This window comes from Trichechus manatus, unplaced genomic scaffold (assembly GCF_000243295.1).
Source record: "Trichechus manatus latirostris isolate Lorelei unplaced genomic scaffold, TriManLat1.0 scaffold00194, whole genome shotgun sequence".
Classification (NCBI taxonomy): Eukaryota; Metazoa; Chordata; class Mammalia; order Sirenia; family Trichechidae; genus Trichechus; species Trichechus manatus.
In genome coordinates, this window is record NW_004444130.1 from 3,574,321 (window position 1) to 3,601,532 (window position 27,212).

The window sequence follows — 27,212 nt, forward strand, 5'->3', positions numbered from 1 at the left end:
AGTAGAGCTGTCTGGATGGTTCAGGAGCCTATACTATCCAAAAACTGCAAATCTCAGTGACTAAAGATGAGAGAATTCATTTTTTTTTTTTTTTTTTGTTACTCCTCAAACATTAGAGAAGCCAGAACTCCAACTTGCTCGATCGCATCCTTCGTTCTCTCTAGTCCCAGAGGAAAAGGGCCACAGCTCTCTTCCAAGACTAAGGACCCTGCTCCTCATTCCTGTCTCTCTACCTTTAATCTGCAACTAACTCTTCCCCTCTGTCTTTACAGAAGGAGCAATCCTGGTGGAGTGATCATCTTCAGGGTTCATTATCTCAGGGATTAGTATCACCATCACTCTAGCTGTATAAACCAAAAAGCCAATCACCCTCAGCCCCATTCTTGTCACATTCTTAGCCCTGCTGAATTGAGCTAAAAGTGAGAAAACTCATTCAACTCCATATTCAGTATTCAATAACCTACTTAAGGTTTAATGTGCAAAGCCTTTAAATTATCTTTTTCTCACAACCCACATTCTATCAGTAAATTCTGTTGACTTCAGGAACAAAGACAAAATGCAACCACTTGTAACCATCTCCATTGTTATCACCCAAGTCCAAGCCAACGTCTCTTCCTCAGCCCACGGCAATACCTCCTAACTGTTCTCCCTGCTTTCACCCTTACTCTCCACATACCAACTAGAACAATCCATTAAAAACAAGCTAGATTATGTCACTCCTCTGCTCAGAGCCCTCCTATGGCTTCCCCTCTCACTCATTAACACACACACTCCTCTGCCTGGCTTATAGGGCCTGCCTGATCTGGTCCCTCACTCGTCTCCAGACCCTTTGTTGTTTCTCAAAACTGTGATCTTCTGGCCTGGATTGCCCTCTTCTGTTCTTTACCGAAGTTTCTCCAAGTCTTTTCTGAAATGTCACCTGTTGTTGTGGTTAGGTGTTGTCAAGTCGGTCCTGACTCATAGTGACTTACGTACAACAGAACGAAACACTGCCTGGTCCTGCACAATCCTCACAGTCGTTATGCTTGAGCCCACAGTTGCAGCCACTGTGTTAACCCATCTCATTGAGGGTCTTCCTCTTTTTCACTGACCCTCCACTTTACCAAGCATAATGTCCTTCTCCAGAGACTGGTTCCTCCTGATAACCTGTCCAAAGTACATGAGACAAAGTCTCACTCCAAAGTCTAACACTAAGGAGCATTCTGGCTGTACTTTGTTCTTCTGGCAGGCCCTGGTATATTCAATATTCTTTGTCAAAACTATAATTCAAAGGCGTCAATTCTTCTTCAGTCTTCCTTATTCATTGTCCAGCTTTCCCAAGCATATGAGGTGACTGAAAATACCATGCAGGTGTACCTTAGTCCCCAAAGTGACATCTTTGCTTTTTAACTTTTTAAAGAGATCTTTTGCAGCAGATATGCACAATACTTCATTTGATTTCTTGATTGTTCCTTCCATGGGCATTGATTGTGGAACCAAGTAAAATGAAATCCTTGACAATTTCAATATTTTCTCCACTTGTCATGACGTTGGTCTTCGATCTTCATCAGTAAGGGCTTCAAGTCCTCTTCACTTTCAGCAAGAAAGGTTGTGTCATCTGCATATCGCAGGTTGTGCATGAGTCTTCCTCCAATCCTGATGCCGTCTTCTTCACATAGTCCAGTTCCTCAGATTATTTGCTTAGCATACAGATTAAGTATGGTAAAAGGATACAACCCTAATGCACACCTTTCCTGACTTTAAACCACGCAGTATGCCCTTCTTCTGTTTGAGCTACACTGCCTTTTGGTCTATGTACAGGTTCCTCAAGAGCACAATTAAACGTTTTGGAATTCCCATTCTTTGCAATGTTGTCCGTAATTTGTTATGATCCACACAGTTGAATGCCTTTGAATAGTCAATAAAATACACATAAACATCTTTCTGGTTTTCTCTGCTTTCAGCCAAGATCCATCTGACATCATTAATGATATCCCCTTGTTTTACAACCTCTTGTGAATCTGGCTTGAACTTCTGGTTGTCTACTGTTGATGTACTGCTGCAACTGCTTTTGAATGATCTTCAGCAAAATTTTACTTGTGTGTGATATTAATGATATTGTTTCATAATTTCTGCATTCGGTTGGATCACCTTTCTTTGGAATGGGTACAAATATGGATCTCTTCCAGGTGGTTCGCCAAGAGACTGTCTTCCAAATTTCTTGACATACCACAGTGCTGCATCCGTTTGTTGAAACATCTCAATTGGTATTCCGTCAATTCTGGAGCTTTGTTTTTCCCCAGTGCCTTCAGTGCAGCTTGGAATTCTTCCTTCAGTACCATCTGTTCTTGATCATATGCTACCTCCTGAAATGGATGAATGTCAACCAATTTTTTTTGGTACAGTGACTCTGTATTCCACTGTCCTTTAATGCTTCCTGTGCCATTCAATATTTTTCCCATAGAATAATATTGCAACTTGAGGCTTGAATTTTTTCTTCAGTGCTTTCAGCTTGAGATATGCCGATCATGTTCTTCCCTTTTGGTTTTCTAACTCCAAGTCTCTGCACATTTCAATACTTTACTTTGTCTTTTGGAGCCGCCCTTTGAAATCTTCTGTTCAGCTCTTCATTTCTTCCATTCGCTTTAGCTACTCTGCATTTAAGAACAACTTTCAGACTCTCTCCTGACATCCACTTTGGTCTTTTATTTCCTGTCACCTAGCAGGAGCCTCTTCTAATCACTATATTTAAAGTAGCACTCTCCCTCATCTACCTTTTTCTAAAACAGCACCTCTGTCTCCTTACTCTGCTTTATTTTTCGTCTTAGTATGCACCACTGCCAGAAATATGTATTTACTTGTTTATCTGCTTCCCCACCCCACCAAATAAGAATGTAAGTTACATGAAAGTAGGCACTTGGCTTTGTTTTCTGTGGTGTCCCCAATCCCTTAGAATAATGCTGGCACACAGCAGGCATTAAATATGTATTTTTAAAATTTTTATTAGGCCAGCAGTCTGGAACAAAGTTGACATTCTAAAGGTAAAAAGAAGAGTGGTAAGAGACAAGTGGTTTATTTGATAATAAGGAATAAAGAGAATTCTTAATTCCTCATCTCTCTTCTGGTGTCTGAACTGAACTGTGGTAATCAAATGGAGAGCAACACACAAAAATTCCCCTGCAGACCTTGATCCTTTGCAGAAATGCAAAGATTGACATGGCTTGCAGTCATTATTTTCTAGACAGAAGTACCAACTGTGGTGCTCTCCAGTGTATCAGTGGCTGCTATGCTTTCCTTCTTGTCTTCGGGTTTCATGGCAGGAAACAGAAGTACTTCCTACAGGAGATAAAAATGCATTGTGAAGGTAAGCACTCTGAAAAGTTTTCACAGCTATCCACCCATTCCTTTAGTCTCTGGTTATTGTCACCACCAAAACCCAGAGATCTATATACCCCAGCTGCAAAGACAGTGTGTTCTTCTTATATTCTAATTCAGTGCCTCTCAACTACAGAAGGTGTAAAAGAACAAATGTGCAGCACTGCCCAGGATACTATGTCAAATAATTGAACAAATGCAGAGGTTCTCTTAAACTTAGATTTCCTCATCTGTTAAAAAAAAAAGGAATAAAAAGTTCCCACACTTTGTAGGACTAATTTAAGTCAAATGAAATAAGGCATGTAAAGGGCTTAGTATGTTCCCTGTTTCCTCAAGAAATGCAAACGATTAGTACTCCTTCTGCCTCGGGCAGAGAAAAACAAAATCCCTTAGGGTTAGATGCTCTGACCCTCCTCCTGTGGAGTCAGATAAGCTCTTCTGAACGCTCTTCCTTTCAGCCCAGAGCCCTTTCTTTATTCTCCAGGTCCACCATGCCCTGCCTCCAACACGATGGAGCTTCTTTAGGGCAGTGGGTGCTGTGGAGGGCTGCTTGTGTACCTTGATGTTGTTGGAGTCCGTGAGGAACATGGTGACTCGGTCAATGCCCATGCCCCAGCCAGCCGTTGGGGGCAGCCCATATTCCAGGGCGGTACAGAAGTTCTCATCTATGAACATGGCCTCATCATCACCAGCGGCCTTGGCCTAGGAGAGGAACCAAAAAATGGTATTATTCCAGGCTGCACTGTCTCTCAGTGTCTGAGTGAGCACATTAGTGTTCAGAGGGAATACCATCCCAGGGACACTCCAACACTCAGGGCTTGTTGGAAACTGGTTTCCCAGTAACCCCTGGATTGAGCCATTTCTTTCAAAGACCTGGAAGTCAGGGCTGATGAATTCTACCTCAAAACCCATCCAAATTTCTCTGTGAAATAAAAATACCTCCACTGCCTGGGGCACTAGGACTCCAGTGAGAATCATGTTGAGACTCCATGATTATTAGAGTCTTTCTCCCATTTCCTGACCCCATTCGTCAGTGTTAGTGATAGTGCCAGGAGGCAGCTTGTGGGGCCTTTAGTTTTCTTCATTAATCTTTATCTGCCTCTCATCCCCAAGCCACCCAAGTAAATGTACAACTAAGAAAAATAATCCTGTTGTTATACAAATGTATTTTCAAGATAAGTGTCATGCTCCCCATACAGATAATCATGCCTAAGTTCCTTTACGCAGAAACTCCAGGGCCAAAACCTTTCAAGGTCTCTGTTATAGATTAAATTGTGTCCTCCAAAAGTATGTTGAAGTTCTATCCCCTGTACCTATGAACATGACCCTGTTTAGAAACAAAGTATATGAAGATGTTATCAATTATGTTAACATGAGGCCATACTGGAGTAGGCTGGGTCCTAAACCTAATGACTGGTGTACTTATAAAAGAGAACACACAAAAAGACAGGGAAACAGAGAAAGATGTCATGTGAAACTGCAGCTGCAAGCCAAGGGTGGATACACCAGAAGCCAGTAGAAACGTATGGAACAGTTTCTCTCAGAGCCCTCAGAAGGAATCAATATGGCCAATACCCTGATTTACTTCTAGCCTCTACAATTGTGAGATAATAAATTTCTATTGTTTAAGTCACGTAACTTGTGGTATTTTGTTACGGCAGCCCTAGGAAAAGTAATACAGTCTCCATTTTGAAACGTGCCTTTCTCCAGAGAAGTGCATGGCTTTATCCTATGTTTCTGCTGAAGTCATCAAGTGATGTAGACAATGACAGAGACCAGGGTTAAGGCTGATATTTACTAGTCAGCAGGCACACAGATGAAATACTTGCCTTTGCTCACAGTTCCCTTCCTTACCTTGGCCTGTTCTTCAAAAAGCTGCCGCTGCCGCATGGGGTCATTCAACTCAGTGTAGGCATTACACACTTCCTTCTTCATGACAAAGAGCTCAAAGCGCTCAGTCAGGCCCTCTTTAGAGCGGTGCCTGGGGACAGGAGACCAAAGGAGAGGCTGAGTATACAGATCCCTAATAATCTAATGTCTGGTACAAACAAGAATTTCTGAATTCTAGTTGACTCAGAAGTGTTATTGAGTGCGACCTAAAGCTGAATGCTCTCTCAGCAGTTAAAAAAAGCCACGAGTTACCCCAGCCAACACCACATGGAACAGAAAGACCACCTCGTCTACCAACCAGATCTTGAGAATAATAAACTGTTGTTGTTTTATTCTACTAAGTTTTGGGGTTGTTACACAACAACAGGTAACTGAAACACATGCTTTATCTTACCACTTGGCCAAAGGGCTCATTATCTGCGGGTGATCACAGATGAACGTGGGATTGATGCAAGTCACTTCCAGGAACTCTCCAACAAGCTTAAGGAAAAGCAGAGCTTAATGAGAAAGCAAAGCAGAACTAGAGGATACTACTGAACTGTCATTCCCTTCTGAATGATATTTTGATTGTCCCAGTCTGGGTAGAAAAGGACTCAGCTCCTACCCACGTGGGGCTTTATCCTATAGCTTTTCAATAGCTGGTAAGGATGAACTGAGATCTCATACATGACCTTATCGACACAGAGCTTAGTATGGCAAGAGGTCAAAACTTGTTAATTCTCTAGTTCCTCTCTTTAGGGTTTTTCTGTGAAGCTATAAAAGCTAGTTCTCCCCATGGAGTTCATCTTCGTAGGGAGCAGGGGGGCTGGACCTACTGGATAAGGACGAGCACTGCAAGAGCATGGCCACTCACCTTATCAAGGAGTCTGGCTGTGGTCCGAGGTGGAGGGCATTCAACAGCTTTTGCTACACAGATATCATCAAGGATTTTGCGAGTTTCTGTAATACAAATGTACAAGTTAGGATAGAAGACACCACAGCATACCAGTAAAAAAGAGAAGAGTATGGGAAACTCTAGTCCTGACTCATTCAGATTCAGAACTGAATGGGAAGGAGGGCCATAAAACAGTGGAATGCGAAGCTTTACCTTCAGTTTCGAAGAGGTTTGTTTCTGGCAGCTTCACACCCAGGACTTTCCCAAGCTCTTCCACCATGCTGATTCTCTGAAAGGGTGGAGTGAAGTCAATTTCACAGGCTTGGCCCTCGGGGCCATCTGGATGGTAGGTGACCTTGTAACCTCCTGTGATGTGCTTCACCATCCCTGGGAGAGAAACCTGCCATTTAAAGAGGAACAACAGGAAGCCCAGGATGCCCTCTTCTGAAAGCAGTCCCCAGGACATGCATGAAAGACAAAGGGAGACAGGAGGGGGTCACCTGAAAGCATCTTCTCTGTGATTTCCATGAGATCGTGATAGTCTGCATAGGCCATGTAGAACTCACAAGTGGTGAATTCAGGATTGTGAGTCAAATCAATTCCTTCATTCCGGAACTGCCGTCCAATTTCATAAACTCGGTCTATGCCACCAACCACCAGCATCTAACAACACATGACCATAGTCATGGCAGCTAATCTTGTCTTAAGAGCCCTAGAAAGTTTCTGTCTACAAAAGCCCCAACTTGGTTTTCCCACAGCCCAGGAACACCCGGGGGTCTCTACTCAAAATCCCTAGAACCGTGCTTTCTAATTTAGTCCCTTGTAATGAATAGTTTATCATTCTTTTTTTTGCTTCCTAGGACCAGTGAATTCTCTTTCTATGTCTGGAATGTCCCCCACCTTGTGAGTCTAAGCTTCCTCAAACCAGAAAGGCTCTTCTGGGGTGAGGATGCAGGCATGTGACCCAAGCTCCACCAATGAGATGCATCTGTGAGAATTCAACATGGAAGCTATTGAAAGAGGCTGTAGGTATTGTACAGAATTTATTTTGGCAAAGGGGGCCACAGAGATCTAGCTTTTAGAGGTAGTAGCTGTAGAGGTCCTAGTGGCAGTGACCTGTGCCTAGTGCCAGGGTGATTGTACCTAGCGGAAAAGACACTGGGTTATCTATGGGAATGGCCCAGTGGCATGATTAAGAATTATTCCTAGATGTATGGTCCCCAAGCCTGACTCTCCGACCCTCCTGGATACTGTGAGCTTTCTTACATATTAGAATAAATTTTTCTTTTGCTTAAATTAGTTATAGTATGTTCTGTTATCTGTAACTCAATCTTCAATGAAAGTCTTCAATATTTACTCTGGTGATTTCCAACTTCCAGAGAGCTATTAAGCTCTTTCTTCTACAAAAAACAAAAATCATCTAATCAAAGGAAGACGATAAACTTAGGAGTATTATGGGAACAAAAGTAGGTTAGGAGGACTCGTATATCTACGAAAGATGATCCCTTTGCCCTCTGCCCTGAAATGCTCTATGATCTTGTAGAGAAATTCTAGAAGGGTTACACTCACAAACCTGACAAATTAGAATTACTCTCCTGGTTGCTCTAACCTCACTCTTCCTCTTATTTCTTACTGCACCTGTCTAGCCAATGGTTTTCCAGCCTTCTGCTTCTCTAAGGGGAAAGGTGCATCTTATTAATGATTACCTTATGGTAGAGTTCAGGAGCAATTCTCATATATAAGTTCATGTCTAGTTCGTTGTGGTAGGTGATAAAAGGCTTGGCCACCGCTCCCCCGGGGATGATGTTCATCATGGGAGTTTCAATCTAAAAAGACAGGGAGGACCATTTAGTCTTCAGACAATGAGAGGTTTTGGGGACAGCTTATGTTCTGCATATAATATAGTCTAGCCTGTTAGATCCCAAAGTAAAAGTTAAGTTCAATAGTAATGTGCAAGTACGTGACAAAAAAGCATAGATAGCTTGACTTTCTAGAATATATCTCAGTTTCTATTAATAATATCAAACCATCACTAACATAGTACTATAAACTTGCACAAGTTTAAAATTATTCCACTTCTAGAAATCCATCCTTCAGAAACACTCGCACATGAACACAAAGACATTTACTGAAACATTATTTATTACACAAGAAAATTAGAAACAAAATTAGAAACTATTAATAGGGGGAACAAATAAATTATGTAGCCTTAAAAAGGGTCCAGAATATATTCATCATAATACATATAATGTCACCTCTTTTATGTTTAAAGTAAAAAATAAAACAGCCTATATATGGATATGCACAGTGAATGGTGTGGAAGGATACATATCAGGGAAGTTTGATGGGAAAGGTGAAAAAAGGACTTGTAGTTTTTATTCTACATTTGAATTTGTTTTAGAGTAACATGAATTTGCCTTTCACTTACACAATTAAAAATATTTTTTAATGCTACAAACAAAGCAAAATACTTTAACATATTGAATGTGCAAGGAATCATTAATGTGTACATTGCCCTAAACCTTGTCTAGTATCGTGGAAGTCAGCTACTGCCTTCTTCCTAACCAGGGCACTAAATAAACACAGTGGAACAAAGACACTGGTAAGAAAGGGGACGTCTGCACAGCATGAAGGTTACTGACACAGAATATGCCCTGGAAAAGGGAAGGGAAAGTAAAAGGCAAGCATAGTAAGGCAGTTCATCAAACACGTCAGGTAAGGAATGTTCCATCACCTCTAAGAATCCCAACTCATCCAAGAAACTTCTTATATACGTGATGATCTTAGAGCGGATGATAAACTTTTGCCTCACGAAGTCATTCAGGATCAAGTCCAAATATCTCTGACGATATCGTGTTTCCTAAACCAAGGGGAGCAGTTAGAAATCACGGTTATGATAACATAAATTGAATGCATCTTTGAGCCACAGCTAGGAGACCACAAGAGCTTACCTTATCTTTGAGGCCAAAGTGAAGATGAGGCAACATATGCAAACAGGGAGACAGCAGTGTGATCTCATAGGGAATGATGCTCAGCTCACCCTTCTTGGTTTTCCCTGGATTCCCCTGAACGCCAATTATGTCTCCTCGACGAAGTTTGTTATTGATATGAATAAATTCTTCTTCTGATTTATAATTCCTGAAAGGAAAATTATCCAGTATATAATAGCCCAAATTAAAACTGACCACTTGTTTACTCTAGAACCCTCACTAAACTGTTAAAGACTATGATGTGAGCCAAGAAAAATCTCAGATTCAAGGGCAACTGTTATAAATTATTATCTTTTATTTTTCTCTGCTGACACAATCTGACAGTAGTGGTTACTCTCCAGGTAACTGGATGTCCTTTTATCCCGTTCTCAGGCTTACCCAATCATACACCACTTCATCTGGCCCTAACTTCAATTACTAATGGGAAATTAAGAGCACATGGGTCTCTCTTCCCACCGTGTTGCTCTAGGCCAGTCTAGAAGGGACTGTAACCGGGTATTTCTATATACCTGGAATTGGCCATGATTTGCAATTTGACCCCCTCTCCTCGAAGGTCATAGAAGATGAGCTTTCCCCCAGAAGCTCGTTTGGCGTGGATCCTACCTAGAAAAGAAGAGCAAAACTACTGATGGACAGAACCAGAAGTCATTTCATATTACCATGCCAAAAAAGCTCTCTCTGCATCTTTATATCAGGGAAGAACATAAACTGGAATATAAACCAGAGTTCGAGGTCTAAGCCCAGCCTTTTTCTTCACGCCAGTGATCCCCATTCAAAACAGAGATTTGCAAAAAGATGTAGCTTTAAAGACATTCACTGGATTCCTGGAAGATGGCAGTGCTGGTGGCAGCAGAGTTTTTGGATCTTCCTGAATCCTCACATAAAAACAGAGAGAACAGACAGGTGAAGCCAAAAACTCATGGACAACATCTACAATAAAATTACGTGGAAAGCTATTTCCCCAAGAACCCCAAAATAAAAGCGATGGGGCAAACCACAAAGAACCACAAGAAAAAGCAGTGGGAAGCAACAGGGCATCTGACAGATTTGAAAACTGGAGAAACCCCAACAACCATAGGTATTCACTGAAAACTGTGGCAGGTGAACTGAAGGATAACAACTGAAACTGGGAAGGGTTTGCCACACAGTGAATACAATGGGCTTTGTTAACAAAGTTGATAGGGGTTGGAGCAGTGTAGGTCCCACGAATGCTCTGAACTTCAGTCAGGCCTCCCTTCCAGGACAAGGCCCCATAAAATTGAAAAGGACAAGAAAAACAGAGACAGAAGGAAGAAAAGCCCCCAAAAAAGTGAGGAACGGGGACAGAGCCAGGAGATATTAGAAAGCAAGTTGCCATATATTTTTTTAACACTTCACAAAACCAACAGAGGAGGGAGCTTGGTGAAGTTGGAAAAGCTATCTGAACCAACGAACCAAGCTTTCTTCTAAAAATAAGCAACATAAAAGTACCGAGGTCAAATGTCCCGCAGTCATCATTTAAAAAAAAAGTGAGAGAGAATAAGGAGAAAAATACTTTGAAAAGACTCCCACTGGCCAAAGATGGGACAATTCAGATCTCAATAAGGATAAGAATTGAACTGAATAGAAAATTCGTATGTTAAGTCAGTAAGCTCATATATTTTAAAAAAACAAAACAAAACTAATTGGTTATTTTCTGGGGATGAACAGAACCAATTCATTATCTGAAAACTGGGTAAATAAAAAGGAACTATCTTTTTATAAGACTATTCTAATAAATGAAAACCAAATGACACACTGAGAATACCATCATCTTGCAATCCTCTGTGCATAAACGTATCGAGGCACTGAGGATCACAAAAAGAGAGACAACCAGACTTTATGTTCCTCTCAAGGAAAGAACACACTACCACCTAGAGTCTTGCCAAAAAGGCATCAAATCTGAATTTGAGCAAGCTTCAGGATTTGCTGCCAATTTGCAGGAAACATATAGGGCACAGAACATACTGAGCTGCACTGCACAATCAACAGAATTCAAACTGTGTGAAACTCTGTAAGTTACATCCCCTGGATTCGTCAATAATTTCTAAGGAAAAAAAAAAAGGACGGAAGAGAAAGTGTAAATTATAAGCACTAAAAAGATAAGTTTAAAAAAAAAAAGGGAAGACTAAACTGAACTGTCTAGGGATGCATATTTGGATGATATAACCAGGAAGAAATGCACAGCAGTGATTACTATAAAAGTCAGCATAGTGGTTACTTCAGAGGGTGGAAGGGGGTTGTGACTGAGATAGGGCACATGGCAGGGCTTCTCCAGGCAGCTGGCAAAAAAAAGTTATATTCCTTGATCTAGGTGGTGGTTACAAAGGTGTTTGGTGTATAACAGTTCGCTAAGCTATGTATTTACTTCGTAGGGCTTCCCCTGTGTTTTAATTTTTACAATAAAAAAGGTAAAAAGAAAAAAAAAATCACTGCATTTTGATTACAATAGTAAAAAATTGGAACCAATCTAAATGAACTACACCAAGGATCAGTTAACTACAAAAAGTACAGCCATACCAAAAAAATAAATAAATAAATAAAATGAGTGGCCATGGAGTGTACTCTAACAGCCATATATACCCCCATTAAAAAAGATGGAGTAGATGAATATTTGTTGATATTTATAATACATTAAGTGAAGAAGGCTGACTATATCACAAGGAAAGTATCAGTCCAAGAGACAGAAAGGGCCACATAAACCAGAGACTTCATTAGCCTGAGACCAGAAAAACTAGATGGAGCCCAGCTACCACCAATGACCACCCCGACAGGGTACACAGCAGAGTCCCTGATGGAGCAGGAGAAAGGTGGGGTGCAGAACTCAAATTTTAGTAAAAACACCAGACTTCATGGTCTGACTGAGACTGGAGGAACCCCAGAAAGCATGGCCCCTGGATTCTCTATCAGCCCAGAACTAAAACAGTTTCCGTGGCCAACTCTTCAGCCAGGGATTGGACTGGACTGTGGGACATAAAATGATACTCATGAAGAGTGTGCTTCTTAGCTCAAGTAGATACATGAGACTAAATGGACAGCTCCTGTCCGGAGGTGAGATGAGAAGGCAGAGGGTTAGGAGCTAATTGAATGGACATGGAAATCAGGGGTGGAAAGGAGGTGTGTGCTGTCACAGTACTGGGAGAGCAATTAGGGTCACATAACAATGTATGTATAAATTTTTATATAAGAGACTAACTTGAAATGTAAACTTTCACTTCAACTACAACAATAAACAAACAAATAAACAAAAAACTAGGCTGACTGTAACAGAATACATAGCACAGTCCCATTTTTGCAAACGAAAAAAATCTGTTATTTATACATTACATCCACGCATACACAAAAGGTGTTGGCAGGGGTTCTCTCTTGACGGTAGGATTATGGGCTTAAACTTTTCTCTTTGCTTCTCTGAATGTTCTAATTTTTCTACTGAGTTTTTTTTTTAGGCAAGGAAGAAAAGTGATTTTAACTAAAAAATAATAAGGTAAACAAGATCCCACACAAGACACCATAAGCCAAAAAAAATAACGTTCTCAAAATATAGTCTCAGGGAAAAGCATTCTCAGGCCAAAGACTGGACTTCTTAGGAACCTGGGGCCATCCAGTGACAGGCCAAGAGTTCCCCCCAGAGAATACCCCTTTCTCTGCAGCATAACCTCATCTAGACATGATCCCATGCTCAGGCTGCTCTACTTCTTTCTGCGAATAGATATAATAGCACTGCCCCTAGTAAAGTAAGCTCAGACAGCAGGCTTTTTAAAAGCAAGACTACCCTAAACCTTCCTTTTACTCTACTGAAGAGGTTTGCCTCCTGTGGGAGGTCAGCAAACCAGAGAATCTTCCTACCTGCCACCTTTAAGGTGATGTCAGTCAGGTGGTCCCCAGGCTGCAAGTGACTGTACTCTTGAATGAAGTGAGTGAGCGAGATGTCCACATGGAACTTGTGTGGGTATGGGTCTTCCCCATTGACCTTCAGTTGGAGGACCGCTTGACTGCGGATCTTATAGTATTGCTGTAGAAAGTTGAACAAGAATCTTCAAGAAGGTGCACCTGGCACACCAGTGGCCCATCTAGCAGAGCGCTGCATTCTGCCTCAGAGTGGCTCTAATACACTGAGGTTTCTTAAACTGAGACCTGTCCCCTTTTGAAATCATGGGATTGAATATGGAGTGAGATTTGCACTTAAATATGCAGTGGCCAAATCCATAGTTGGAAATGAATTGCAAACATACAAGCTTCAACAAAAGGAAAGAAATGGGGTTCTGCCTGAAAAGATAAAAGCTTAATTGGTACAGGTGGTCTTCGATTATCACTTTTGCGGACTACATTTACTTTGTGAGTCACTTCTTCCTTACCCTCCCACCCTTGCCCACACACCAGACTCTTTCCCAAGGCAAGCCACGGGGCCTGGACAATATAAAAAGGAATATTCTATAGCAGGGGTCAGCCACCTTTTTCTGATGCAACTACTCAACTCTGCTGTTGCAGTGTGAAAGCTGTCTTTGACATACGTAAACAAACGGACATGGCTATGTTCCAATACAATTTTATTTATAAAAACGCATGTGGAGTGAGGGTGTGGGTTTGGTCTATGGGATGAAGTTTGCTGACCCTTGGTCTACAGTCAATCCTAGTCCATTTTTAGGGAGATAGTTCCAAGGAAGATTCATGAGTCACTTAAAAGTATTGGATTCTCCCAAATGCCTGTCAGGAGTCAATCTGAATGCTCAGGGCCTGTGCTTTTAACCAGATGGAGTGGCAGTCACCCAGGGCCCAGAAGTGCCTATTCTAGTCCCTATTTAGCTAACTAGTCACTGGTTCTTCCTACTGTTTGGTCCCAAGGAATTCCCCATAAGCCTCCTCAGAAGCCTCCCTGTGCCCCGGCAGACCGGTGACCAAGGGGACTCACATTTGGGTCCAGGCTTTCCTCCTCAGTGCTCACACCATTGTCAGTGGTGTGGTTGGTGGTCGCAGTAACGGCCTGGCTTAGCTGTTTCTCATTGAGCTCCTTGTGCTTGGCCTCCTTCTCTGCTACTTTCTTCTCAGCTTTTAGGCGTCTCTTTAGCTCACTGTAGGCAAGATGAGAATGTTTAATGTGATAGTTGCTGGAAGAGTCCTCTGTTTTGCCCCATAACCACTTACTAAAAATATGAAATGCCTGGGAGACATGCTCTTGCTTAGTTCTATACCCTCAAGTTCACACCTCACCTCTAGTTATCTTAGTCATTAAACACTGTATGTGAAAGAAACAAAGCAAAAAATAGGATTTGAACAAAGATGCAAAAGATCTTTTTCAGGCTCTGCTTTCTAGTCTCAGGTCCTTGGCATTGGGCCCCAACTAAAACCAGGATGCAAAAGGAAAAAGAAAATCCTACATGTTAACTTATATTTCAAATAGGAAAAAAAAAGGTTTTCTAGAAAATCAGCAGGATAGACTTCTCTCAAGCTAATTAGACTGGGTGCTCCTTCAGAACAGGGACTGAATTATTAGTCATTTGGTATCCCCTGGAGAGTATGAAGTTCCTAGAGCACTAGATCAGATGTTTGATATGGCAACATCTCCAGCTATGTCTGCTACCCGACCCCCACCCCAAGGAATGAGTTAGTCCAGAGGGGCCCCACTGACAATCTCTCCAAGAGTGGCCCTCAGCTTTGTCTCGCTTTACTCATCTAAGTCTGGCTTTGGCAACAAACTGGGTAAAACGGTGTACAAAGCAGTGTAGCATAGAGGATAATAAACCTGCAGAGTCAGAATTCCTGGGACTAAAGTCTCGCACATCCACCTACAATTATGTGACCTTGGGCAAATAACTCCTCTCAGCCTTGGATTCCTCATCTGTAAAACAGAAATAATAGACACCTCCGCCCCGCCCCATCATTATTGGGAAAACTGGGATAATGTACTAATGTACATAAACAGGTGGCCCTGCCCCTAGCATTTAGTAAGTACTCAAATGTCAGCTATTCTGGGATCCCTCACTATCAGAACTCTTCATTCTCTGCACCCAGAACAGGAATCATACAAGTTTGGATAAATTTCTGGTTACATGCCTCACTATTCAAACTTTTGATACTTGCTATCTTTAACTCAAAAACCAAAGCAATTTGGATAACTTGGTATCCCAAATGACCTGAACTTGCTATCTGAAACCAGGAACCAAACAAGACTTAGAGACGGATAACCTCATTATTGGAAGAGAATTAATTGATCATTTTTTCAAGCCCCCAATGATCATTAAATATTCTGAAACGGTGAACCATGGCAAGTGATCCTGAGTCATACTTGTACTTTGTCTGGCTTCAGGGCACATCCTTCATTTTCAGTATAAGTTTAGAATAACCCGATTAAAAAAAAAAAACTTAATTGGGGGTTTGAAGCAATCATCTTTTAAGTAAAAACTGATTCTGATGGCTTCAAAGTAGGTGACTCCTTCTGAATAGGATCTGTCTTTAATAGTTGTGAGGACAACCTTCCCAGAACAGTGTACTAGATCTATAACGTGGTAATTCAGTCAATGGCCATCTAAGGCTATCAAGTTCTTCCTAGGATTAAGATGATAAACCTATTTCCATTCAACTAGGTGTTGCTCTTTAATCAAATCAATCTAAATATAACCCAAAAAGGTGCTAGGGATAGCACTAAAACGAGAAACCAAATTAATCTCAAGAAAGACAGGAAAGGGAAAATAACCCTCATTAGAAATTCTCTATTCATACAGAAGTTCTGTTCTCAGCACTTATCTAGAATAAGATCCACAAGCAATGCCAAAAATTTAAGGAGAATTTGAATTAAGAGAAAATTAGAAGACTATTGGTATTGGTAGCAAGGCTCTTTGTTTCCTTAGCAGCAAGTCCAAAGATTTAGCCAGGGGCTTTCCTTCCAGAGCAATAAAGAGGGTAACTGGCACCAACCTTCTTTTATCAGAAAGTGGCTTGTCCTTGTGAAGCACTGTGAAAGGAGCAAGTTGACCCAGTCGCAGCTCCCTCTGACCCCACTGTGCCCAGGAGGTTTGGCGCAGGGACCCCCTAACAAGCCTTACAGCAGCTTGCGTCAACATGGCAGAATACCCTGGAACTAATGATTACCACCACCTAACAGGAAACACAGAGATGAGGTGTCAGATGGGACAGACAGTACACACAGACCCAACCAGTGGCACTCTTCTGCTCTTACTGGGGTGGGGTGGAGTGTTTTGCATTATCTTTGAGTGTCCATTCAACTTAAGACCTTCTTAACTGACAGCAGGAGTCCTGGTGGCACAGTGGTTAAGAGCTCAGCTGCTAACCAAAAGGTCGACAGTTCGAATCCACCAGTCGCTCCTTGGAAACCCTATGGGGCAGTTCTACCCTGTCCTATAGCGTCCCTATAAGTCGGAATCACAATCTATGGCAACAGGTTACTGACAGTAACACTGTAACGTTGTGCTGAACACTATAACTTTTTTTTCAGTCCTGGCTGTGTATAAAAGCTGTATATTTGGGGTTAAAAGTCAATAGCAAGTAAATCAATCAATAGTTTACAAGGAGAAATGATCACACTGATTGCAATATTGTAGAAAATGGGAGCCAGGATGTGATGGTGTTTCTGAAGCCCATGAAGTGTGGTTTCTCTCCTGGAAGTGAAATACCTGGCAGCAGAGATGGCAATGGGAACCATATAAAATGAGAGGAAAATGTCACTATCAACTGTAAAATCCAGATTAACCTAAAAGCAGCCACACAAAAGCACCTCTAAGTCAAACGTAAGACTTGTCTGGAACTCTAGGAACAAGGGGGAAAGGATAATTTCAGAAAGGGTCTAAGACTAGATTATGTTCATTCATTATCAATGCTGGAAGGCAAAAAGATTTCAGGGATTATACTCTTTACTGTGTTCAAACAAATCAGATGAGGACCTTTCAGTTGGGACTGAAGTCACCTGGGCAGGCAGCCCATCTCTTTTTAAACTGGGGAAAAAACCTGGCATAAAATGGTGCTCACTAAAGTTTTCATACTAAGGAAGTTCTGAGAACAGTTATGAATAGAAGGAAATGCTAATTTAAAAAAATTACCTCATAGTCATTAGAGGAAGTCAATATCAACAGCAGACTCTTTTAGACAATGCAATGCAGTACAGTGTAGTCACTATAATTCCATGGGTTGTGGAGCTAAGGACTTGAGTTTTAGATCTCCAGCGCTTTGGATCAGTGCTAGAACAGCTTTAGCTATGTACACTTCAGCAGTGTATTTAATCACCCAGGGCTTCAGTTTATTAATTTGAAAAAGGGACATTAACACTTTCCTAGCAAGGTTATTATTTAGATTAGGTAGAAACCTTATATAGTTCTAGCATGCTGCCTGGCACATAAAAGCTACTCAAAAAAAGTGGTAGCTGTAATCACTCTAAGAAAAATCAGCAGAAGGGGACTGTTGACCAGTTTCTTCAATTTACCTTGAAATACCACTCTCCACTGGAAACTTTGCTAACAAGACATCTGTGATCCACAGCCCTAAAATTCAACTACTGATGCATCAGATGAAGGTCCAGTCAATTTCTCCTAATGTCGAAGTCCAAGATGAGGTTCCAGATATGTAGGGAGAACCATCAGATCACTCTCAGGAAGGACACAATATTAGGGTGCTATCAAACCATAAATTTAGACATTTCATTTTTCTAGTGTATTTGAAGCATAAACTCAGAGACACAAACTTATCCATTTCTATACGTTGAGTGCCTAGAGCAACACTGTTATCAGGGTTTAGCAAGTGAATTATGCCCTTATGGAGCCACAGCATGTAATAAATTAACTTCTCTCCTATGCCTCTAGAATGCTACCAGTTATTTTTGGGAGCACTGAGAAGACAGTTACTCAAATCATTGCCTGTGTTCTGTGGTTCCAATGAGGAACCCCAGTTGAGGAGGAGGGTAGTCTTTAGAGAACATAAACCACAGCCTGCCGTTAAAGCCGGTTAATCTTGATTTGTCTACCTTCATACTCCAAGGACTTGGGATGCTTAACAAAGACAAACCCAGTACAGCTAAGTGCAGCTTGGTGTACCTAGCTGAATAAGACAATGTCCTATAGGGGCGCCATGAATTGGAATCGACTGGACGGCAACAACAAGACATTGGTCACTCAATACTCGCAAATCCTTTGAATAACCCACGTGGGTAGGTGCACGAGTTTTAGAACCGATCCCTTTAATACACAGGTTCTGAAAGAATGAGGCCAAGGAAAACGTGAAAGTCTTTCTGAAATGCTTGGACATTTTAAATTTCTCATCTCCTTATTGGTAAATAACACCCTTCCCAGAGGAAGAGAGGAAGGAAAGGTGTAAGCTGCGCTTTTCTCTCCGTTGTCGCCTCTCAGTTTTCATGACATCCCAAGAACACAACGACAAGAGAGATCCGGCCAGCGCCGAAATCCGGCAGGACAAGGCCGGGTGGCGGTGGCCCCGACTATCCTGGGGGAATGTAGTTTCCGGGCATAGCGGCTACATCCCAGCATGTTCGTACCCATGAGAGCCGGAAGGAGGGCCCCGGGCACAGCCGCCTCAGCGGGAGCTTCGAGGCGCTTCCCAGTCCATACTCTCCGATCGCAAAGGCCTTAACGCTCCTAGCGACACTTACTTCTTACTCAGTTTCGGCTCGCCGCCGTCCACTTTCACCTCAACCTCCTGCAACGCGGCCATCTTACCCGAGTGCCCGAGCTAAAAGAGACTACGGCCATACGGCTATTTCCGGGTCAGGTTTGGAAGCCCCGCCTCTTCCGGAGAGAAAAGGGCGGGCACTCTTGGCGCACGGTCGCTACTGGGCAGGTGTTCACGGCCGCGGTATTGCTGTGGCCGCTGTGTAAGTTGCGCTTCTACCGGCCATCAGCTATGGCAGAGGCCATGGATTTGGGCAAAGACCCCAACGGGCCCACCCACTCTTCCACTCTGTTCGTGCGGGAGGACGGCAGCTCCATATCCTTTTACGTGCGGCCCAGCCCGGCGAAGCGCCGGCTCTCAACACTCATCCTGCACGGCGGTGGTACCCTGTGCCGGGTGCAGGAGCCAGGGGCCGTGCTGCTGGCCCAGCCCGGGGAGGCGTTGGCCGAGGCCGCAGGCGACTTCATCTCCACGCAGTACGTCCTGGACTGCGTGGAGCGCAACGAGCGGCTCGAGCTGGAGGACTATCGGCTGGGCTCGGCGGCCGACCAGGCCTCGGAGACAAAGCCCGGGGCTCAGGCCGAGGGCGCTGCCGCCGCCGTGGAGCCCGATCCGGAACCGCTCACGGGGCGGATCGCCTTCACCGAGGCGGACGACGTGGCCATCTTGACTTACGTGAAGGAAAATGCTCGTTCGCCCAGCTCCGTCACCGGCAACGCCTTGTGGAAAGCGATGGAGAAAAGCGCGCTCACCCAGCACTCGTGGCAGGCCCTAAAGGACCGCTACCTCAAGCACCTGAGGGGCCAGGAGCATAAGTACCTGTTGGGGGACGCCCCTGTGAGCCCATCCTCCCAGAAACTCAAGCGGAAAGCAGAGGAAGACCCCGAGGCTGCGGATAGCGGCGGTGAGCTCTCTGCTGACACCTGTGGCGGGCGGTTGGAGAGGAGGGGTTGTCTTTCTTTCTCTCTGTGAGGAGTCCCATTTTGTCATCTTGGGTGGCATCCCTCGGCCCCGCCCACTTCTGACATCGGGTGAAATTCCACCATTTTCCCCCTTTAAAAAAAAATTTTTCGTTTTCAGTAGCTACAGAATACACGGTTCAAAGTTCAAAAGGTACAAGAACAATAGAAAAATTTTCCACTCTTCCCAACAACTTCCCAGAGACAAGGGTAACCCGGCTTCTTGCGTATTTTTTCAGAGTTATTTCAGCGACTCTTTAAAAAAAGACTTAACATTTTCAGGTAGATTCGATATACGCTTTTTAAAGGAGAGCATACCAGAGCAGTTTATTTTCATGCTTTGGCTTAACTGAATGCGCATTCACGTATTCATATAGGGATGTCCTCATCAATTGGAAGGTCGCTTTCTAGTCTTGAGTAGACGGTGATGTGAATTTTTTAACGCAGTTGAATTCGAAGTTGGGGTTCAGGTATGGTTAGGACAGTGCAGAACTGTTAAGATGTTTCATTTTTGATATAACTAGTCCTGACAACTTAAACTGACAGACCCCTTTGTTTAAAGAGGCATTTTTACTTTCCCCTCCTCTTCCCTTTTCTTGACTCGTGGATATTCCATGTAATACAGGCATTCCCCCGGTCACCAATGAGGTTACAAACAAGATCCGTTCCAGAGTGTCTTTAAGTCGAATTTGCAGTTTAGTCGGAACAGGTGCATACTGTTCTTATTTAGTCTTACTTTAGTGCAAGAAAAAGCCCAAAGCCTTTTCAGTGATTTAAAAACGTCACGTGAAGCAAGTGAAGGTGATTGTGAAGAATTTGTTTCGAGTAGAGGTTGGTTCAGTCCTTTCAAAGTGAGGGTAAACTTACCATAGTATTAAAGGGCGAGTAGGAGTGGGACGTTTGTAACCCGGGGGCTTACTGTAGTTGAAGTCTGGGAAGGTAAAATTTATTTTTCCTTTTCAGTATGATTAGTAGGAATTTTGTTTTTCATTAAAAGTGGCATTTCAGATTCATTGATTCAACAGATTTTTGAGTGCTAGACATTGTTGTCTTGCAGAGATATAACACTAAATAAAAGACAGTAGCTGCAGTCATGGAACTTAACGTGCTAGCTGGTCAGTGGTGAGTGCTGTAGAGAAAAGTAAAACAGAGTAAGGGTTGGGGAGGGAGTTGTTTTCTCTAGGATGACAAGGGAAGGCCACTCTGATAAGCTGGTATTTGAACAAGAGACCAAAGGAAGTAAAAGAGTGAGCCAGGGGGATGTCTGGGAAAGTGTTCCAGGCAGGGAGAACAGCAAGTGCAAAGGCCCTGAGATAGGATTGCGGCTAGTATGTTCTTGAGCAACAAAGAGACCAGTATGCCATTAAGAGACCACTATGCGTAGAATGGAGTAAACAAGAGGCAGAATTCTAGGAGGTGAGGTCAGGAACAAAATTAAATTGGATTCACTCATCAAAATAACATTTAGATGATCAAATACATAAGTGTAAAAATTGAAATCCTAAAATGACTAAGAAATATAGATGAATATATATTTTTAAATATTAAAAAAACCTGTTGCTAGCAAGTCGATTCTGACTCATAGCGACCTTATAGGACAGAGTAGAACTGCCCCATAGGGTTTCCAAGGAGCGCCTGGTGGATTTGAAATGCCGACCTTTTGGTTAGCAGCCGTAGCTCTTAACCACTACGCCACCAGGGTTTTAAATATTAGCATGGTGATAATCACAAAACCAAGAAGACTAAGAAAAAGTTTTGTATATTTGATTATATAAAAATTAGAAACTTCTCGTGATAAATAAAGTCACAGGGCAAACTGGGAAAATATTCTCAATACATTGCACAGAGTTAGTTTCCTTAATGTCCATAAAACTCTCAGAAATAAGAAAAAAAAAACTAATAGAAAAAGGGGCAAAGAAAATGGAGCAAGGAGTGCATAGAAAAGGAAATAAATGGCCAATAAAATGCAAAAATATTGTTATTAATTAAAAGTCAGAGCAAGGAAATTCCATGTTATAGCTATCAGGTAGTGAAAAATTAACAAAATGGGTAATATCCAAAGTTAGTGAGGTATATGAAAACAAGTACACTCCTACGTTGTTATTAATAGAAGGAAATTGGCACAACTTTTTTGGAGGGAATTTGACAGTATCTAACAACATTTAAAATCCATGTACCCTTAGACATAGCAGTTTTGCTCCTAGAAATTTATTCTACAGTTATACTTGAGTACAAAGGAGTACATAACGAAAAGTCTCCCCAAGACCTACGCTGTCCCTTGGTTCTTCTCCCAGAGCCAACTACTATTATCATCCCTTGTCTGTTATGTATCGTTTATGCTCGGAGTAATGCTAGCACAATAGATATCAGTTGGTTCTGCAGTTTGCTCTTTTTTTAAACTTAATAGTATAACTTGAAGTATTTGTGTGTCTACACGTAGCTCTCAGTCTTTTCTCATTGATTGCATTGTATTCCATTATGTGAATGAATTGTAATTTTTTTACTTTTTACTATAGAAAATTTCAAACAAATACAAATAGAGAAAAGTATAATGAACACTATGTGTGTACCCATCACCCAGCTTCACCTAATTATTAGTTCATGGCCAATTGTTTTCATCAATACCTTCAACTATTACCCACTCCCAAGAAGACTAAGAAAAAGTTTGTAACCCTGGGACTGTGATTATTTTGAAGCAAATGCCAGACATCGTATCATTTCACATACTCCAACACATGCCACTAAAAGATAAGGCATCTCTTTTAAATTATATACTTAAAATTTATATACAGTAAAATTGACTTTTTTGGGTGTAGAGTTATATGAGGTTTAACACACATGAATTTGTGTAACCGCCGCCAAAGTCGGTATAGAACGGTTCCAACACAAAACCTCCCTTGAGCTCTTCCTTTGTAGTCAATTTCTGGTAACTGGAAAAGAGAGCAGGATAAATTCTCAGAACAAAGAATGAAGGGAAACAGGAGAGTGTTTAAATTTGGCAGGAAGCTGTCCTTTTTGTAGATCACATGTGGTGGTACACTACACAGATCTGCCTGTAGCTGCTGGGAGTGCTGCTAGCACACAGCCTTTAGTTGTCAATTCTCTTTGAGGTTTGCTCAAGAGAGCTGCCTTCCCCAAAGTCATACCCCCTTCCTAGGGTGGCCAGCATCCAATGACTGATCTTTGCAGGGTGGTAAGAATTGGCCCCCTCGCTCCACTTCATAACTCTGAAGGGCCTTTCTAGTCCAGAGCTCCTCATGATTTCGGTTGAGGCCTTATTAGGACTGTTTCACAGCTTAACTTCTCTTCCTATTCCTTCCTTCCCTTCTACAACTGTTTTCCCGAAAGCACTCGCTAATAAACACCGTATGTGTTAATCTCTATCTCAGAGTCGCTTCCCAGAGAACTCAACTTAATGATGTGGTTTAGTTAATTTGCAAAGTCTGTAAATACAAGCAAAAAATAAATTAAGCTTGAAGAGTATTTTTATTTTATAGATCACAGTCTAGGAATGTTATCACCATTTGGATAGTACAACTTTCCAGAAGCAAGAGTAGAAATTATTGAATATGCATGTCTTAGGCCTTTCTTATCCTTTTGAATAAAAAATAGATGTCTTCTAATAGAAAAAAAAAAGTGCAGGCTCATTCCTGGCCCAAAGCCCACAGAGCATGCACGATATGTTTGATTTATGCAAAAGAGGCTAATGCTAATTTATGATGTTCTTTTCTTTAATAGAGCCCCAGAATAAGAGAACTCCAGACTTGCCTGAAGAAGAACCTGAAGAGGAAAAGATCAAGGAGAATGAAGAACCGGTCAAAAAGATGCTTATAGAAGCCACCAGGGAGTTTGAGGAGGTTGTGGTATGTTAACTGGACTTACTCATGATATTTTTCCCTGCCTCCATTCTTCTCCTTTGAAAGTGATCATCCCATCTACCCTTTTCATACACTGGAGGCCCAGAAAAGTAAAAGGGAAGTCAAGATGGAGGAGGAAAATGGAAAGTGGGATTGATCTGGCCCAAGGCATGAAACTTAGTTTTTGAAAGGCCAGTTTAAGAAGGTGGGGAGGGAGAAAAATTGGAGAGAATAGGGACGGTTATATTTAAACAGTATAAAGCACCCCACGTTGAGTACTACTTTGATCTCAGTATAAGTCTTTAAATGCTAGACTGTGGATTTATCTTTAAAAATGTTTTATGGTTTTCAGGAACATAAATTAATTTTTTTAAAAGTTTGTAGTAATTTTTTATCAAGCAAGTTTAGCTTTTTTTGTGCTTAGAGCTCTTGGAATGTTTTAGCTCTTCCATATTCAATCTAGCTACTAATACTCTGTTGGCAGCACAGTGGTTAAGAGCTACAGCTGCTAACCAAAAGGTCGGCAGTTCAAATCCACCAGCCACTCCTTGGAAACCCTATGGGGCAGTTCTACTCTGTCCTGTAGGGTCACTATGAGCCGGAATTGACTCAAAGGCAATAGTTTTTGTTTTGTTTTTAAAGGCAAGAAGCCACAAAATAATGATGATAATTTTTAAAAATCCAAATTACATGTACATTTTTCCTCCAGGTCAAGGGATCCTGTGAATTAACTTTTTCTTACTAACAGAAGGAAGAATGGTTTGTTTCCATCTGAAAGAGGGAAATAATTTAAGTTTCTGTAATTGGTGAGTGAAGGAATGTGCAAGAATTGGCAGAACTTAGGGGTTTGTTGCCTTTCATAATCTGCCTTTTGCTTATTATTTAACATTTAGTTCTTTTTCCATAAACTGTCAAATGCTTACAACAGTTTTCAGATTTGGCCCAAATAGGTCTCTTATATGATGTGCTTTGTAATGCGCCTATGTGTAGCATAACTTGGAGGTTTTTGAATACTTACAGGCATTGATAGGAACTGGGGATGCAGTGATGAGGAAAATAGATGTAATTTCTGCCCGCATGGAATTTGCAATCTAGGATTAAAGTTAAACATTTAACAAATAATCTAATGCATACATCTGTGCACGTGTGTGTGTATACACATATATTCTTCCATGTTCAATCTAACTTCTGATATTCTTTTGGAATACCACACATACATGCACACATATGCACCTCCTCACACACCTACACACACACACTCCCTCTACATTCTCTCAGACATACATACACACACACATGCTGTGTGCTGTTGAGTTGATTCTGACTCATAACGACCCCATGTGACAGAGTAGAACTACCCTATAGGATTTCCTAGGCTCTAATCTTTACGGGAGCAGATTGCCAGGTCTTTTCTCCCATGGAGCCGCTGGTGGGTTTGAATAGCTGACCTTCTGGTTAGCAGCCAAATGCTTAACCATTGCGCCACCAGGGCTCCATATATGTATATGTGTGTGTGTGTATATATGTATATGCATACACACGCATACATATACATGCACATCCAACACAGATAAATGGAGAAGGAACAGAGCATATTAGAGGAACTGAAAAAAATCCAATAAGATGGGAGTGCAAAAGGTAGAGGGGTAGTTTGGGTGGGAGAGACCATATCTTACAAGAGTTCATGACTTGATAATTAGGAATTGGTTTTACCTATTATGTACTTTCTTTAGGGAGAGGAGAATGAGAGCCCTGGTTTTGAAATACATATAACAATGTGTGACGATGATCCACCCACACCTGAGGAAGACTCAGAAACACAGCCTGATGAGGAAGAAGAAGAAGAAAAAGTTTCTCAACCAGAGGTGGGAGCTGCCATTAAGATCATCCGGCAGTTAATGGAAAAATTTAACTTGGATCTATCAACAGTTACACAGGCCTTCCTTAAAAATAGTGGTGAGCTGGAGGCTACTTCCTCCTTTTTAGAGTCTGGTCAGAGGGCTGATGGATACCCCATTTGGTCCCGACAAGATGACTTAGATTTGCAAAAAGATGACGAAGGTGCTCGAAATGCATTGGTTAAAAAGTTTGGTGCTCAGAATGTAGCTAGGAGGATTGAATTCCGAAAGAAGTAATAATGAGAAAAGAAAGAAGGTGTGGCAGGTGAGGAGTAAAAATAAAAACAAAAAAATTGTGATTATTGAACTTTGGAGAGTTTGTACATTGGAAATAACAGATCAAAAGGAGGTTGCCTTTTGACCAATACTGCCATTGCTCTATGAGTCCTAGATTTTGTAGCCAAGCAGAGCTTGTAGGAGTGTCAATAGTCAAAGAAATTGGATATATTTAGAGCTGTCCCAGGCATGTGTCAGTATGTTTCTGAAAGGAAAATCTAAGTCAGAGACAGGTTGGTCTACTAAATAGTAATCCTTTGCTGGAATGGAACCTCTGCTGTATTGGTGACAGGAGCTAGTGACAAAGTCAAAGGAGGAAAATTAGGAGTTATAGGTCTCTTTAGGCAAGAGTAAGGAACTTCCTATTCCTTGGCAGAAGCTGCTCTAGATTGTGATAGATTCCAAATCAAGAATCTAGACATATAGAAAGATATAATTACAAGGCCTTGAACACGGACAGTCCCAAACCCTTGCATCTCTTGGTACATCCCGCAGTGAGCTCTGATTTTTAGACTGTTTTGAAAATCCCATATTGTCTTTGCTAACTTAGTATTTGTGGACCCTGTTCCTTGGCTGTTTTTGAGCCCTTGTTAGTCAAGTCTCTAGCATGTGTTTCTTTAACTGCCACTCAGACACAGACACAGACACACACACGCACACGCACGCGCGCGCGCGCACACACACACACACACACAACCTTAGAGTCTCATTAACAATCTATTCCATTAATAGTAATGTGTTCTTATTTATTGAGGATAGTTTTGTGCTAAGAACTGTGTTAATTTAAAAATTAGATTGATTTCCATTTGTTGTGTTGCTTTCATTATTGAAAATAAATATAACTTTGTGTCTTCAACAAGTGTTTTATTTTCAGAATACACAAAATCTTTTAGGTATAAAAACCATAAAGGAACTAACATTCTGTGCCGTTGTTAATTAGAACTGATAAAGTAGTTCCATTTGAGTACTAACAGACCAGTTGGAAAATGCTAGTTCCTCTGGATAGAGAATAGAGAAGATCTGGCTCAGGGACTGTGAGAAGTGGCAAAAGAAGGTGAACTTTGAGCCAAAGGGGAGAGAAGCTAATCAGGAACCAGCAGGCATATAACAGAAGGTGTCAGTGTCCCACCCATATTCCCTGGGTACTCACCGTTCCAGCACATGCCACCAAAGGGAGTCCTGTTGCAAGCATCTGCTTGAGGCTCTCTCTCTGTTTGAAGTGCTAGGGAGTTAATGCTCCTGGGAGCAGCCTTCAGCTAATGGCCAGTGGGGATTAGAGGATACATACCCGACTTCTTTGCTGACCAGAGTAATTACTCATCCAGATATTTGAAAGTTGTATACCTTGAGTTGAAGTTGTCAAGGATTCCATTTTACTTGAATCCACAATCAGTGCCCATGGAAGCAGCAGTCAAGAAAGCAAACAACGTATTTGCATTGGGCAAATCTGCTGCAAAAGATCTCTT

General features: G+C 41.8%; 2 protein-coding genes across 3 annotated transcripts; one reads left to right on the forward strand and one right to left on the reverse strand.

Moving 5' to 3' along the window:
* Positions 1 to 2,963: 2,963 nt before the first annotated feature.
* KARS1 (lysyl-tRNA synthetase 1) lies at positions 2,964 to 18,861 on the reverse strand. Of its 2 annotated transcripts, XM_004387828.2 has the most exons (15): positions 18,737 to 18,823; positions 16,039 to 16,218; positions 14,036 to 14,195; positions 12,973 to 13,138; positions 9,618 to 9,711; positions 9,070 to 9,256; positions 8,853 to 8,978; positions 7,825 to 7,944; positions 6,619 to 6,781; positions 6,332 to 6,505; positions 6,098 to 6,183; positions 5,639 to 5,724; positions 5,209 to 5,335; positions 3,913 to 4,056; positions 2,964 to 3,315 (listed from the first exon to the last, which is right to left on the reverse strand). In XM_004387828.2, the coding sequence occupies exons 2-15, from the start codon at positions 16,182 to 16,184 to the stop codon at positions 3,217 to 3,219; spliced, it is 1,878 nt and encodes a 625-aa protein (XP_004387885.1). In that variant the 5' UTR covers positions 16,185 to 16,218; positions 18,737 to 18,823; the 3' UTR covers positions 2,964 to 3,216. The 2 variants fall into 2 exon arrangements, with proteins under 2 accessions (XP_004387885.1, XP_004387886.1); XM_004387829.3 differs by lacking the exon at positions 16,039 to 16,218 and having other exon boundaries at positions 18,737 to 18,861.
* On the forward strand, positions 18,852 to 27,212 carry TERF2IP (TERF2 interacting protein). Its single transcript, XM_023741925.1, has 3 exons — positions 18,852 to 19,660; positions 23,454 to 23,578; positions 25,306 to 27,212. Exons 1-3 carry the CDS (start codon positions 18,988 to 18,990, stop codon positions 25,705 to 25,707), a joined length of 1,200 nt encoding a protein of 399 aa, XP_023597693.1. The 5' UTR covers positions 18,852 to 18,987; the 3' UTR covers positions 25,708 to 27,212.